This window comes from Alosa sapidissima, chromosome 1, assembly GCF_018492685.1.
Source record: "Alosa sapidissima isolate fAloSap1 chromosome 1, fAloSap1.pri, whole genome shotgun sequence".
Classification (NCBI taxonomy): Eukaryota; Metazoa; Chordata; class Actinopteri; order Clupeiformes; family Clupeidae; genus Alosa; species Alosa sapidissima.
This window is the reverse complement of record NC_055957.1, coordinates 3,862,881-3,878,544: the sequence shown is the minus strand read 5'-3', so window position 1 is coordinate 3,878,544 and position 15,664 is coordinate 3,862,881. Positions and strand designations below refer to the sequence as shown.

The following is a 15,664-nucleotide window of genomic DNA, read 5'->3' as shown; positions in this document are numbered from 1 at the left end:
TGACCGTGATGGAGGAGGGGGTTGGGGGGTCTATGTGGACAAAACTGAACTAAATGACCGTGATGGAGGAGGGGGTTGGGGGTCTATGTGGACAAAACTGACCTGAACTGAACTAAATGACCGTGATGGAGGAGGGGGTTGGGGGGTCTATGTGGACAAAACTGAACTAAATGACCGTGATGGAGGAGGGGGTTGGGGGGTCTATGTGGACAAAACTGAACTAAATGACCGTGATGGAGGAGGGGGTTGGGGGGTCTATGTGGACAAAACTGACCTGAACTGAACTAAATGACCGTGATGGAGGAGGGGGGTTGGGGGTCTATGTGGACAAAACTGACCTGAACTGAACTAAATGACCGTGATGGAGGAGGGGGTTGGGGGTCTATGTGGACAAAACTGAACTAAATGACCGTGATGGAGGAGGGGGTTGGGGGTCTATGTGGACAAAACTGACCTGAACTGAACTAAATGACCGTGATGGAGGAGGGGGTTGGGGGGTCTATGTGGACAAAACTGAACTAAATGACCGTGATGGAGGAGGGGGTTGGGGGGTCTATGTGGACAAAACTGAACTAAATGACCGTGATGGAGGAGGGGGTTGGGGGGTCTATGTGGACAAAACTGACCTGAACTGAACTAAATGACCGTGATGGAGGAGGGGGTTGGGGGTCTATGTGGACAAAACTGACCTGAACTGAACTAAATGACCGTGATGGAGGAGGGGGTTGGGGGTCTATGTGGACAAAACTGAACTAAATGACCGTGATGGAGGAGGGGGGTTGGGGGTCTATGTGGACAAAACTGACCTGAACTGAACTAAATGACCGTGATGGAGGAGGGGGGTTGGGGGTCTATGTGGACAAAACTGAACTAAATGACCGTGATGGAGGAGGGGGTTGGGGGTCTATGTGGACAAAACTGAACTAAATGACCGTGATGGAGGAGGGGGGTTGGGGGTCTATGTGGACAAAACTGAACTAAATGACCGTGATGGAGGAGGGGGTTGGGGGTCTATGTGGACAAAACTGAACTAAATGACCGTGATGGAGGAGGGGGTTGGGGGTCTATGTGGGCAAAACTGACCTGAACTGAACTAAATGACCGTGATGGAGGAGGGGGTTGGGGGTCTATGTGGACAAAACTGAACTAAATGACCGTGATGGAGGAGGGGGTTGGGGGTCTATGTGGACAAAACTGAACTAAATGACCGTGATGGAGGAGGGGGTTGGGGGTCTATGTGGACAAAACTGAACTAAATGACCGTGATGGAGGAGGGGGTTGGGGGTCTATGTGGACAAAACTGACCTGAACTGAACTAAATGACCGTGATGGAGGAGGGGGTTGGGGGGTCTATGTGGACAAAACTGAACTAAATGACCGTGATGGAGGAGGGGGTTGGGGGGTCTATGTGGACAAAACTGACCTGAACTGAACTAAATGACCGTGATGGAGGAGGGGGTTGGGGGTCTATGTGGACAAAACTGACCTGAACTGAACTAAATGACCGTGATGGAGGAGGGGGTTGGGGGTCTATGTGGACAAAACTGAACTAAATGACCGTGATGGAGGAGGGGGTTGGGGGTCTATGTGGACAAAACTGACCTGAACTGAACTAAATGACCGTGATGGAGGAGGGGGTTGGGGGGTCTATGTGGACAAAACTGAACTAAATGACCGTGATGGAGGAGGGGGTTGGGGGGTCTATGTGGACAAAACTGAACTAAATGACCGTGATGGAGGAGGGGGTTGGGGGGTCTATGTGGACAAAACTGACCTGAACTGAACTAAATGACCGTGATGGAGGAGGGGGGTTGGGGGTCTATGTGGACAAAACTGACCTGAACTGAACTAAATGACCGTGATGGAGGAGGGGGTTGGGGGTCTATGTGGACAAAACTGAACTAAATGACCGTGATGGAGGAGGGGGTTGGGGGTCTATGTGGACAAAACTGACCTGAACTGAACTAAATGACCGTGATGGAGGAGGGGGGTTGGGGGTCTATGTGGACAAAACTGAACTAAATGACCGTGATGGAGGAGGGGGTTGGGGGTCTATGTGGACAAAACTGAACTAAATGACCGTGATGGAGGAGGGGGTTGGGGGTCTATGTGGACAAAACTGAACTAAATGACCGTGATGGAGGAGGGGGTTGGGGGTCTATGTGGGCAAAACTGACCTGAACTGAACTAAATGACCGTGATGGAGGAGGGGGTTGGGGGTCTATGTGGACAAAACTGAACTAAATGACCGTGATGGAGGAGGGGGGTTGGGGGTCTATGTGGACAAAACTGAACTAAATGACCGTGATGGAGGAGGGGGTTGGGGGTCTATGTGGACAAAACTGACCTGAACTGAACTAAATGACCGTGATGGAGGAGGGGGTTGGGGGGTCTATGTGGACAAAACTGAACTAAATGACCGTGATGGAGGAGGGGGTTGGGGGGTCTATGTGGACAAAACTGAACTAAATGACCGTGATGGAGGAGGGGGTTGGGGGGTCTATGTGGACAAAACTGACCTGAACTGAACTAAATGACCGTGATGGAGGAGGGGGTTGGGGGTCTATGTGGACAAAACTGACCTGAACTGAACTAAATGACCGTGATGGAGGAGGGGGTTGGGGGTCTATGTGGACAAAACTGAACTAAATGACCGTGATGGAGGAGGGGGTTGGGGGTCTATGTGGACAAAACTGACCTGAACTGAACTAAATGACCGTGATGGAGGAGGGGGTTGGGGGGTCTATGTGGACAAAACTGAACTAAATGACCGTGATGGAGGAGGGGGTTGGGGGGTCTATGTGGACAAAACTGAACTAAATGACCGTGATGGAGGAGGGGGTTGGGGGGTCTATGTGGACAAAACTGACCTGAACTGAACTAAATGACCGTGATGGAGGAGGGGGTTGGGGGTCTATGTGGACAAAACTGACCTGAACTGAACTAAATGACCGTGATGGAGGAGGGGGTTGGGGGTCTATGTGGACAAAACTGACCTGAACTGAACTAAATGACCGTGATGGAGGAGGGGGTTGGGGGTCTATGTGGACAAAACTGAGCAGGGAAATCAAGTGCAGAGAGTACAAGGCCAAGACCAGACACAGACCTGCTGGGTCATCCATCTCCGGGAAAGAGAACAATTTGGGGCCATGCAAACTGCACGTTTGGAATAAACCTCGACACACACACACACACGGACAGCAGCAGACTCCACTGAAGGGGAGGCCAGGAAGAGGGGACACACAGACAGGGAGCAGAGCTATTTAACCATCTTGCCAACAACGTGTGTGTGTGTGTGTGTGTGTGTGTGTGTGTGTAAGAAAGAGAGACACAATCACAAACAGCTGCAGGAATGAAATGGAAAATCACAAATCCTCAATCGGAATCCCTAGTCCCATATTTCAACTCGTCTCTTCTCTTTCCCAAATATGGGCCTCCATCTTCAGACAGCATTCACACACACACTCACACACATATTTTCAAGAGTAAACGGTAACCCAACAAATCATTCTAGCACAACTCTAAACCACCATGCAACCTAGTCCAGTAAATGCCAGAATTGCTGATGCCTTTTCTGGGGAATCTACTATCTGAGCTCAGGGACAAAATGAACCCATCCCAAAATATGAGCTAACTAATGACACACAAACACACACCTAGAGAGATGTACCTGTAACAGTCATGTACCTGTTTGGATGTCCGTTTGCCTCATAAACAAGGGCTGAACCAAAAAGCCCCAATTCAATCAGTAGCTTCACACACACACACACACACACACACACACACACACCTTTCAAATGACCAAACCAGACAGAGCTTCAACGATTCCATTTTCCCCTCTTCCCTTGGAGCTGACGGTACGGTACTCCACGCCACGCCACTCCGCGCCACGCCACTCCGCGCCACTCCACGCCGGAGAATTTATGGCCATAGCTGGGATTGCTGTCAGGTGGCGAGGAGACGCAGCCAAGGAAGATCAACAAAATGATGAATCTGCTGTCAGGAAATCCAGCCTAGAAGCTGTCAGTTTACAGTTTACTGTTATGCATATCCAGAAAAAGAGAACTGGTGGGGGGGGGGGGGGGGGGGGGGGGGGGTAGAGAGAGAGAGAGAGAGAGAAAGAAGAGAGAGAACGAGCAAGGAAGTTGTTTAGAGGAAAATCTGCCAGAACTACCACCTACTGTTCCGCTGTCTTTTGCTGCATTCCATCTGCCTTGTAAGTGTTAACTGGGAACTGGTTGCATCACACTCTAGCTGACCCCAACTGACTGCGCTCCGGTTGTAACAAGTCGTAAGAACTAGATGCTACCTGCTACCCGTTAGCAATTGTCTGTCTGGGACTGTTACCAGATATAGCAATACTAATTCATAATGATGCACTACACAGTATTCTACACAAACAAAAGTCATAGCAATATAGCAACAGATAGAGGTTGGACACTATTAGCTCTGTGGTAGGTAGCGATGAACTTCCGTTTTTGTCTTACGGTGGGCAAACCCATTTCCTGTTCGTCGTCATTGCTGTCAAAAAGCACCTGAAGATGAGTGCTTCAGTTGTACCAAAACATGTGCTTAAGCACCAAACCTCCTTCACTCCTTATTCTGTGCAGCCACTGCGTATGTAGGCTGGTGTTTTTAGGAAAAAGCTGGAAGCTAAAATCGCTTTTATATCGACTTGAAACCGAGCAGATTGGTACACAGATTAGCTCCTACGGTTTTAAGAAGCTTAAAACACTCGCGTACATTGTATATCTTATCTTTTTTTCTGTTTGTTACAACAGAAGCACGCATCTTCGGAAATTGGTTTGCCCACCGTAAACCAAAAACTAAAAGTTTGTCGCTACCCAGTGCACAAAGCCAATTGTTTCTACGACTAATTTAATTTGACACAAATAGGAAAGGAGTGGTAATAAATAGCGTATTTTCCACGACACTCATTTACTGTAAAATGACGCAGCCGTTTTGGAAATTGACACTTCGAACGAGCTGACGAGGAGGAATTACGAGTTGGGGAGCATTCAAATTGCAACTTCCTACTCGTAACTGGGATAACGACCCACGAGTACAACTGGAACGCATCATTTGTTCCAGGCCTTCCCAGCGCGGGCTTGCAATACCGGCTGCGTGTGGACTGGACGGGACAGCAGGGCTCGGAGAGGAGTGCGTCAGAGAGGAGCGTGATGGAGAGGACAGAGAGTAAGAGCACAGGGCTCTGGCCAGGGCTGCTTGTTTAGCTTGAGTTACTAAAGCAAAAGCATTCCAGAGGTTTTAAGGACTACCAGATGGTGTATATCTCTCTCTCTCTCTCCCTCACACACTTCTTCTCTACTGCTCCCTCGTTCTCTTACAATCTCGCACCCCCACTCCTCTCTCATTCCTCCCTTACATATGCACACCTCTGTCTTTTCTCTTCTTTCTCTGCCCCCCCCCACCCACACACACACACTCTCTCCTTCTCCATCGTTCTCTCTACATGCATACATACCTCTGTCTTTTTTTCTCCCCCCCCCCCTCCCCTCCCCCTCACAGCCCCCCCTCCTTCTCTATCGCTCTCTGCCCCCCCTCCTTCTCTATCGCTCTCTGCCCCCCCTCCTTCTCTATCGCTCTGCACACCTCTGTCTTTTCTCTCTCCCGTCCTCCTTGTTGGCGTATGAGTCGGCTCTCTGGCCTTATACAGCCATGTGTGTGTGTGAGGCATGCTGGAGCCAGCGCAGCACAGTGCTCTGCTGTGACTAAGCTCCTGGCCAGGAGGACCTGAGAGGGGCCTACAGGGAACCAGTGCTGCACTCTGCTGGACCAGACTGCTGGTGTGGGTTCTGCATCTCCAGTTAAGGGGCATAGTGGTAGCATAGTGGCTAAGGAACTGGGCTAGCATGTTATGGGGCAGTGGTAGCATAGTGGCTAAGGAACTGGGCCAGCATGTTATGAGACAGTGGTAGCATAGTGGCTAAGGAACTGGGCTAGCATGTTATGGGACAGTGGTAGCATAGTGGCTAAGAAACTGGGCTAGCATGTTACGGGACAGTGGTAGCATATTGGCGATAGACCACCATTGTGCCCTTGAGCATTGCACTTAACCCGTTGTTGCTCTGGGGAGCCCTTGTGATAATTGACATAAAAAAAATTACTTTGGATAAAAGCAACAGCAAAATTAATAAGTACAAGTTTGGATTTCCAGCAGGTGCTCTGACACTCTGCATGGAGATTAAGGTGGTTCTAGGTTCTAGCTTTTCCGCTTTTGGAACTGGAACTTTTCTTACTGGAACCTTGCATTCTCATCAAAAGCACCTCAAATGATACCCATACACCAGTCATATGCAAAAACGCCAACCATCTTAAAGGGGACAGGGGTTGTCCTGTGAGGAAATTTGTTCTCTGCATTTTACCCATCCAGGTGTAGTGTGCACACATTCATACACACACACACTTGGAGCAGTGAGCCCACACACACTAAGAGTACACCTACACATCCGGAGCAGTGGGCAGCCCTTAATCCGGCGCACGGTAGCAGTTGGGGGTTAGGTGCCTTGCTCAAGGGCACCTCATCCATGGATGTGAATGTGGGAAAGCTGTTTTAATCCCTCCCCCCACCCACATTTTTCCTACCAGTCAAGGATTGTATCGGCCACAAGTCCGATTCCCTAAACAGTAGGCCACAGACGCCCTGGATCTTATCCCCTGGAGAAAACAATACTCAGCAGTGAATAACAAGAGAGCTTTCATAAACCTGTTCTGTCACAACAAATGTCAGGCCTGATGATGATATCCCTCACTTTCTATGATGCAAGAGTTGTATTGGACCCTGTTTGCAGGTTGACGGCGTGTTGTGAAGTTTACAATGTGCTCAACTGAACATGTTTACTAGCCATGTCTGGCCAACACGTCCTCGTTTACTAGCCATGTCTGGCCAACACGTCCTCATTTAGGGGAGGAAGGGAGCGGGAACACCTGCTGGAGCTGTGTGTGTGTGTGTGTGTGTGTGTGTGTGTGTGTGTGTGTGTGTGTGTGTGTGTGTGTGTGTGTGTGTGTGTGTGTGTGTGTGTGTGTGTGTATTGACAGAAGTCTGGCACGCATGTGGGGAGTGTATCATGCCACCCTTACCCCTGGCACCTGCCACAGGAGGAAAATAGACAGAGAGAAAGAGAGGAGAGAGAGGGAGAAAGATATGCTTTTCATCTGTACATGAAAGGGAGGGAAGAGGCCAGGCCGTGCCTGGAGGAGTGCCAACGCTAGCTAGCGTGACATGCCAAAACAATGGGTGGGCGTGCGGGTGAGAGAGAGTAAGTGAGCGTGAAACAGAACCCGGCTGGCGCTACTACATTACATGAGGGGGAGGAGATGGAGAACACACCCTCCTAGTCTCCTTCTGACCAAAAACAATGGGTGTTGTCTTTTAGGTTGGCAATCACATTAGAAGAAAAAAAATAATAAACACAGCAACTACTTGCCGAAATGAATGAATCTCATGAAAGGAACAAGAGACAAGATGTGTCCAAACACGCTGAAATCAATAACTTCCTGCAGGGTCACTGCAGCGCTAATTCCAGCAAAGTCCTTTTAGGCAAGTCCCTCCACTCGGCGGCCATATTGCAATGCTTTTTAGGCACTCATCGGGCATCCTATTTGGCAGAAATGTGCGTGTGCAAGGCTTCACAACACCAACCAGTAGTACTCGGCGAGTTCACAACACATGATTGGCACGATGTCTTCACAACACACCATATGATTGGCTCAATGTATTCACATCACACCACATGATTGGCTCAATGTATTCACATGTCGACGTTTTGAGAACGGCCATATTGGTGTTACAAACTAACCCCATGCATTTCTATGGAGGATTTTTTGAGTGCTGTGTCTCCTCATTAGAAAGCCTTCACTAGGCTCATTAATTACTGGGAATCAAATGACTGCTCTCAATTCTCAGAGTCTGACTTGAACAACACAGAGCTGATTGAATCAACTGCACAGTAAATTTTAAACTTAATTGATGTGAACGAGTGAGGAGCTTTGACCTCTGAAAAGTCTTTCGAAAACCCACAATTACCTTGGCCGCATGTGATTGTGAAGTAATGGTATTAAAAGACATAACATGCCTGATTGAATTCATCCATTGTTTTGCTTTCAGTTAATACTCCATTAGTGGTTATGGCACATGGAGTCTCATCCAATCATGTTAACTTATTTATTATCAGTGAAAATCTTCCATAATCTACATCGAACCAAGGGCTTAAAGGAATGAACACTTCTGTGCCTGAAGCTATCAGACATCTATGAGGACGTCATATATACTGTAGTCTACCGTAATTGCAGACTCACGCCTGAATACTTTAAGCCCTGCAAACCACCTGCTGAAGATTTAATGGGTGATTTGATCCAAAACCTGATGGAACAGCGAAGGACTCATTTACCAACCAATAACTGTACAACCAATGACTAAAAAAATACAATGGGACAGCACACACAGTCAAACCTGAGGCCACTGGAAGGAACTAAAAAATCTAAACCCATCCTGTATGTCTGTCTCTGATCCTCTGTTCACCTCAGAGCGAGAAAGAGTGAGAGAGAGAAAAATACAGAAATACCTGAAAAAAGAGTGTGTGTGTGTGTGTGTGCTATACCTTTAAGGGATGAGTGTTGATCCCTTTCCACTGCAGAGATAAAGAGCAACATTATTTTAGTACTGATGCACATCTATGTGTGCTGCAGCTAGAGGCCTTGGACTGAACAGAGAAATCCACTCAGTCTCCATTTCAATCTCTCCTCTCTGTAAGAGACAGACCTCCTCCTTGGCCAACTAGGAAGACATTAATCACTGACCACAGGCCTGGTCAGCAGCCAGAGCCAATGAGGAAGATTTATCTCTCCAAATTAGGTTAATGCCAATGAATAACCTTTTACAACAAGCCCACTGGCTCCCATGCTGAAGACGCTGGACTCAGTCTCTGTTGGTCAGACGGGGAAATGTGTGCTGGCCCTCCCTCTGACACCGAGAAAAACAACCGGCTCAGGTGTCCTCCTGTGACACTGACATGCCACTCGTTTGGACTCAGGGCTTTACGTGCATACACACACACACACACACACACACACACACACACCTCTGTTAACTCCTGAGAGACAGGCCATTGTGATGGAGAATGATTGAGAGGGATACCCTGAGGCCTTGAAGCAGTGCGCTCTCTCACACACACACACACACACACACACACACACCACTAACACTCAAATTGATGGTAATGCTAACTCTCTCGCTCTTTTGCGCGCTCACACACACACCCCAACTGTCAAGTGCCTACAGACACCCAAGCTCCAGGTTCTCACACCTGGACCGTAGATGGACCAACCATCCTGTAACCAACTCCTGCTACCCTATTCCTTGTCAACACACACACACACACACACACACACACACACCCCTTGGCCATGACTTCCAAAGACAAAACACTCCCACACATGAACCTGACGTGGTTTCTCCGGCAGACTCTGGGAAACTCAAGGATCCATAATTGCAGTAAATGACTGCTGGCAGAGATGCAGCCTCCTTCAAAGTGGGAGTTTAGTACTGAGAGGGGAAACACACACACACACACACACACTTGGCCTTCCTCTCCTCTCCATACAACAGTGCTTTAGTAGGGAATGCAGCGATTTTATGCTCATTAATATTTCTGGAACATTCCAAACTGTTTTGAGAACAGTGCGAGTCCTACGACAGTGTTGAAGGAAATGTGATCCTGCAAAATAGCAGCTGGTTGTGGTAATGAACCTGTGCCGGACACACGCCACACGCGGTCCGGCTCGGCGCCAGAATCAGTAGCATTCTTGGCTGCGTGACTTGTATGTGTGCACTCAGCCATTGCTCCTGCATGACTAACTGATTCAGAAGGAGGAGAGAGACTGGAGGAAAGGAGAAAATCACAGTTCTCAGAGAAATCCATCAGAATGTGTGTGTGTGTCTGTGTGTGTGTGTCTGTGTCTGTGTGTGTGTCTGTGTGTGTGTGTGTCTGTGTGTGTGTGTGTGTGTGTGTGTGTGTGTGTGTGTGTGTGTGTGTGTGTGTGTGTGTGTGTGTGTGTCTGTGTGTGTGTCTGTGTGTGTATCTGTGTGTGTGTGTGTGTGTGTGTGTGTGTGTGTGTGTGTGTGAGTGGACGAGCATGGTGTGTGTGATATCTTGGGATACTGAGTGGCCATTGTCTCTCCCACAGCTGCGTGTAGAAATCGAGAGTACTCTCGGTCCTTTCTGTGAATCTATCTCCGTCTCTGTCTGTCTGACTGTCTGTGTAACTGACTCATCTGTGTGTGTGTGTGTGTGTGTGTGTGTGTGTGTGTGTGTGTGTGTGTGTGTGTGTGTGTGTGTGTGTGTGTGTGTGTGTGTGTGTGTGTGTGTGTGTGTGTGTGTGTGTGTGTCTGGAACTCTGGCCAGCTGGACAGAAAAAAGCTAACTTCCTGCCCCCGTTTGTGTTCCAAGGTTGCTCTGGTGTGCAGGCGCCGGAGAGCGCCACAGGAAATCAAACAGGAGAGTCCGTCAGGGAGACAACGCTGAACTAATACAGCGTGCCTGGATTACCCATGATGCAGCACTCCCCAGCCCGGCACAGCTTGAGGAACCATCAGCTGCTTTTCACAGGGACGCTGTTCTCGGGGCTCAGATGGAAAGAGAGAGGAGAGGGTTCCCCATTAGTGAACACGACCAAGGCCCTCTTCAGACACCGTAAGTCACCGAGCGACTTTCCCAGAATGCAACACGAAGCTCTGCGGGGCTAAAATAGATTTATCAAGGCCGAGGTAGAGGCACTCCTAATGCTGCAGCTTGTTCATTTACAGAATGAATGTCAACACCGAAGCGGGTTATTTATACATGCTGTTTTCATAGCCCAGTGTGAGTTTATTTATCATTCGTTCCTGATTAGAGAGGATGACCGGCCGGTTGGACCAAGACGGCCCACGCATGCATAAGTAAGGCTTTGTTTATCGAAAACAAAATCAGTCAAGAGTTTGAGAACCAACAAAACAAAGACAAAACTCCCCAAATGAAACGCTTGCCAAAGGGCTGACAAGCGAAACGAAGCACTTTGATTCCACCCAGCTGCACCTACATGCATGGACATGGAGGCCAATTAAGCTAAATGCTAACACTACTCAGCTCATGGGGGTCAAAGGTCATCGTGGTCAACTGCTTGACCTTGTAGCCTCTACTCAGAGTGCCCTTTAGTACACTGCTAAATATTGAAAGAGGCAGAACCTCACCTCTAAATGCCTGTTAAGACCCTGCTTGCTAAACATGGACACGGCGTAAGAGGTCATTAGCTGGCTAGATTGATAGCTGGGTACGTGTTTAGCGAACAGGAGTCGGACACGCGGGTTTTGGCTTCGGTCATGCAAGGATACGGCCCAATCAGTGGGCAGGCAGACTGTCCTGCGTTGCGCTGCGTGTTTGTTTGATAAACAGGACAGGATGACGGAGAAAGCAGCACAACAAAGGAGGGCCTGTCATCTGAAAAGCGGCGGCCATTTTCCTCCCTTCCCCTCGCGCTGTCAAATATAGCGCCTCAAGAGCGCAGAAGGGCAAACACAAGGCTATACGTGACGCACGCACACACACACACATATGGCAGCCACCCAGGTCCTTGTTTGCCTGCTCATAGGAGACAAGATTAAAGCTGTGTGTGTGTGTGTGTGTGTGTGTGTGTGTGTGTGTGTGTGTGCTTGCATGTGAGTTTATGTGTTTGTGTGTGCGTTTGAATATCTGTGTGCGTGTTTGAATATCTGTGTGTGTGTAGCTCAGTGTGTGTGTGTGTGTGTGTGTGTGTGTGTGTGTGTGTGTGTGTGTGTGTGTGTGTGTGCTTGCATGTGAGTTTATGTGTTTGTGTGTGCGTTTGAATATCTGTGTGCGTGTTTGAATATCTGTGTGTGTGTAGCTCAGTGTGTGTGTGTGTGTGTGTGTGTGTGTGTGTGTGTGTGTGTGTGTGTGTGTGTGTGTGAGCGCACACATGTGTGAGGGGAGTGTTGAAGAGTGACATGAGATTTAAAGTGAAGGTCAAGTGGTCATTAAACAGCTAAGTCAACATCATGTGAGCATATGCCCATCACTGTGGTCTCCAAATACCCTGCTAGGAATGATCTGCGTTGGGTGGCATTTCAAGTGGCAATAACAAAGACTGATCGGGGCAAAGAAATGCTAGCTTGTGTGTGTGTGTGTGTGTGTGTGTGTGTGTGTGTGTGAGAACGGCTATCTGGGTGCTGTGGTGGGACTGGCCAATGAGAGTTGCGACTGTGACTGATCCGTGGAAGCGTTGTATTAAATCTAGTCCAGATGTGGGGCAAATACTGTGTGTGTGTGTGACACGTGTGTGTGAGAGAGTGTGTGTGCGTGCGTGTATGTGTGTGTGCGTGCGTGCATGCGTTTGTGTGTGTGTGTGTGTGTGTGAGTGTGTGTGAGAAAGTGTGTGTGCATGCATGCGTGTGTGTACTCACTGAAGGTTTTGCAGATGTCGGAGACGGCCTTGAAGACGCGGTCGGAGAAGTTGACCTTGACCCTCATGTGGCGCATGTTGGGCAGCTGCAGGCGCAGCAGCTTGTGCTGGGGCGTGAAGAGCAGCCGTGCGTCCGCCTGGATGCCGTACTTGTCCAGCGTCCAGTGCGTCTTCAGCAGCCATGTCTTCTTCTTCTCCCACCACAGCGCATGGTCTGACCAGTCCTTCTTTACATCTGGGACACACACAGGACAAACACACACACACACACACACACACACACACACACACGGTTAAAGGGACATTTGGACTTTTACACACACTCAAACAGAACTGAGATCACAGCCTGTGGTCTGACCAGTCCAGTGTTTCCCCTACAATGTATTCATCAGCGGCGCAGCGCCGCTGCTGGAATTCAAGCGCCACTGCAAAAAGAGTTGCCTAATTAAAAAAAAAAAAATAGACGCAAGCGAACTTCAGGAACAGCTGCCATTCGTTCAGGTTTCATGTCAACAAATAATAGTAGGCTAACGTTGAATGCGCAGTCAGGGATTCCACAGGAGATCACGCTTGTTTGTGTTTATGTTTAAGTTTTTTAGCAGACGCAATTTTGTGCAAAAAAACGTAGCCTACATTATGTTAACCAAGGAAGCAAATTAAACACGCCAGCGAGATAGCTCGCCCCTACCTTCAGTAGCCTATTCCCAGTTTTTGTTTGTGATACAGGCAATGCTTTCAAGCCCTGTGTTGCTAACATACCTAGGCTGTGCAACTAAGGTCTAGCTAGCTAGCCTATTGGTGGGTTTAATTGAATTTGAGTAATAGGATACGCAAGCATTTACATCTGAGATAGTTTGTAATTCCTGTAGAGCTCATCAAAATTATAGATATGATACAAGACACTTATCTGCTATAATCCAAGTGAATTTTCTTCGAATTTTTGACCATTTATTTTACCAAATGACATGGGAAACATAATTAATTTCATCCACATATTCTTATGCACCATGCACAACAACGCTACTAAGTTAGCTTAAAACCGTGAGAATCAAGCCAGCATCACGGGCCGTCACGGCATTAAAGTGACAGGCACTCAATTCGACTTGCACAGCACCAATACAGTGTAATGGCATGAAAGAGAAGTCTATATAGTTTATAGTGCTGTGCAAAAGTTAAGACACCCATGCTGAAATTGACTAAAGGGAGGAATAAAAACATATTTTGCCTTTTGTCTTAATGCCTTAATTAAAAAAAAAAATAGGACATCAATTATTTTTAATGCATCATGTATCGTAAATAAATACATTATATATAAATGTCTTATGCACAGCACTGTATATTCTAAATAGTAATAGTTTGTACAGTGGCCTACAGTGTACAGTGGCTAATACTAATAATGTAAATGAAAAAGGTGAAAGAAAAACATGAATAATCCTGTTCAAGTACTGCAATAATCATGCTTTGTAAATGCTTGTGTTGATGGTTATGTCATAATTTGTAACTCAATCTGTCCATTTCTTTCACAAAATCCACCAGAAGTCACAATTTAAGGATTTTTTTAGTCATTTTTTCAAATGTTTCTCTTTTTTTGGGGGGGGGCTTCCTACGATCAACAGCACCGCTGCTGGAAAAAATTCTAGGGGAAACACTGCAGTCCTTCACATCTTAGACACACACAGGACAAACACACACACACACACACACACGCACACAAATGTATTCAGAAATGGAAAGCCTTTATTATGAGCGAGACAACACGAGGAGGCAGACGCAGCACGGTGAGGACCAGAAGGCCAGTGACACAGTGACATGGTGGACATGTGGGGGTGTGGAATCAGTACCGCAGCGCAGCAGGACCAAGCCACAGCTAGCACAGAAGAGACGTTATACAAATACCAAACTCAAGGAGGGAGAGAGAGAGAGCGAGAGAGAGAGAGAGAGAGAGAGAGAGAGAGAAAGGTCCCCCATCAATACCCTTTCAGCTGGTGGAACAGCTGGAGTAATGTGGGGAGGGAGTGTGTGTGTGTGTGTGTGTGTGTGTGTGTGTGAGTGTGTGTGCTGGTGGAACAGCTGGAGTAATGTGGGGAGTGTGTGTGTGTGAGTGTGTGTGAGTGTGTGTGCTGGTGGAACAGCTGGAGTAATGTGGGGAGTGTGTGTGTGTGTGTGGGGGCGGGGGGGGGGGGTAGGACCAGCGAGAGGGGACAGGCGTAGGCATGACGGGACATCACCAAATGGCCTCAGCAGGGGTTGCATGAGTCTGTCCTAGCCCTTCCACCTCGTTAATCTTGTGAAGGAAACTAGCATCATTTCATTAGGCTTATTCATCATCATTATCTTGCAAAATGCAAAATAGAAACATCACAATTGGCCAGACATCAGCGCTAACGTATAAGGATACGCCAATCTGATGGATTTCCAGGGCATGAGGCGAGGACACAGGACACAGGACGAGTGCACATGGCGTAATGATCTGCACCCTACGTGTGCTTCAGTACAGAGGCCCTGCCTATCTTCTTATCTACATTTTTGTGTGTATGTGTGTATGTGTGTGTGTGTGTGTGCAAATACATCTGAGACCTTGCGTGACAGTCTACAGGTGTCAGTTTAAGGCCTCCAGTCTGTTTAAGGTTCTGCATGAAGGCCCGGTTACCGTTTAAGGTTCTGCCGCTTTCATGGCTGGGATGAGAGGGTGGAACAGCCAGGAGGACACACACACACACTCTCTTTTTCTTTGTGAGGAGGAACACAATGGCCTTCCTGAGGCACGGGGCTAGGAGAGAATACACCCAGGCTTGAGTTTCACACACTGAGCTCTTCAGAGGTGCGGCGACTGGTTTTGTGTGTGTGTGTGTGTGTGTGTGTGTGTGTGTGTGTGTGTGTGTGAGTGAGAGAGAGAGAGAGAGTGTGGAGCTACTGTAAAATAATTTCCCAGAAAACACTCGCTTTGAGGCACGTCCGCCCTAGCTGGTCAGCCTTGTGAATGTGTGTGTGTCTGTGAGAGTGTGTGTGTGAGTGAGTATGAGGTGGGGGTGTTTGCTGGATATTCCTGCTAGTATGATGTCATTACTCTGGCATGGTTCCAAGCAGGCAAAGGGGAAGAGCACTTCCCTGACCAGGGTTCCGTTTCCCCCCAAACATCCTCTCACTCCTTCCCTCCCTCCCCCCTACTCTTTCTTTTTCTCTCTCTCTC

The 15,664-nt window shown here is 48.2% G+C and overlaps 1 protein-coding gene across 1 annotated transcript in view; it reads right to left on the bottom strand.

Moving 5' to 3' along the window:
• fermt2 (FERM domain containing kindlin 2) overlaps positions 1 to 15,664 on the bottom strand; it is an 80,626-nt gene that overhangs the window by 45,364 nt on the left and 19,598 nt on the right. Inside the window, 1 exon segment of the mRNA XM_042087171.1 lies at positions 12,476 to 12,709. Within this exon segment, the coding sequence (XP_041943105.1) occupies positions 12,476 to 12,709 (234 nt within the window).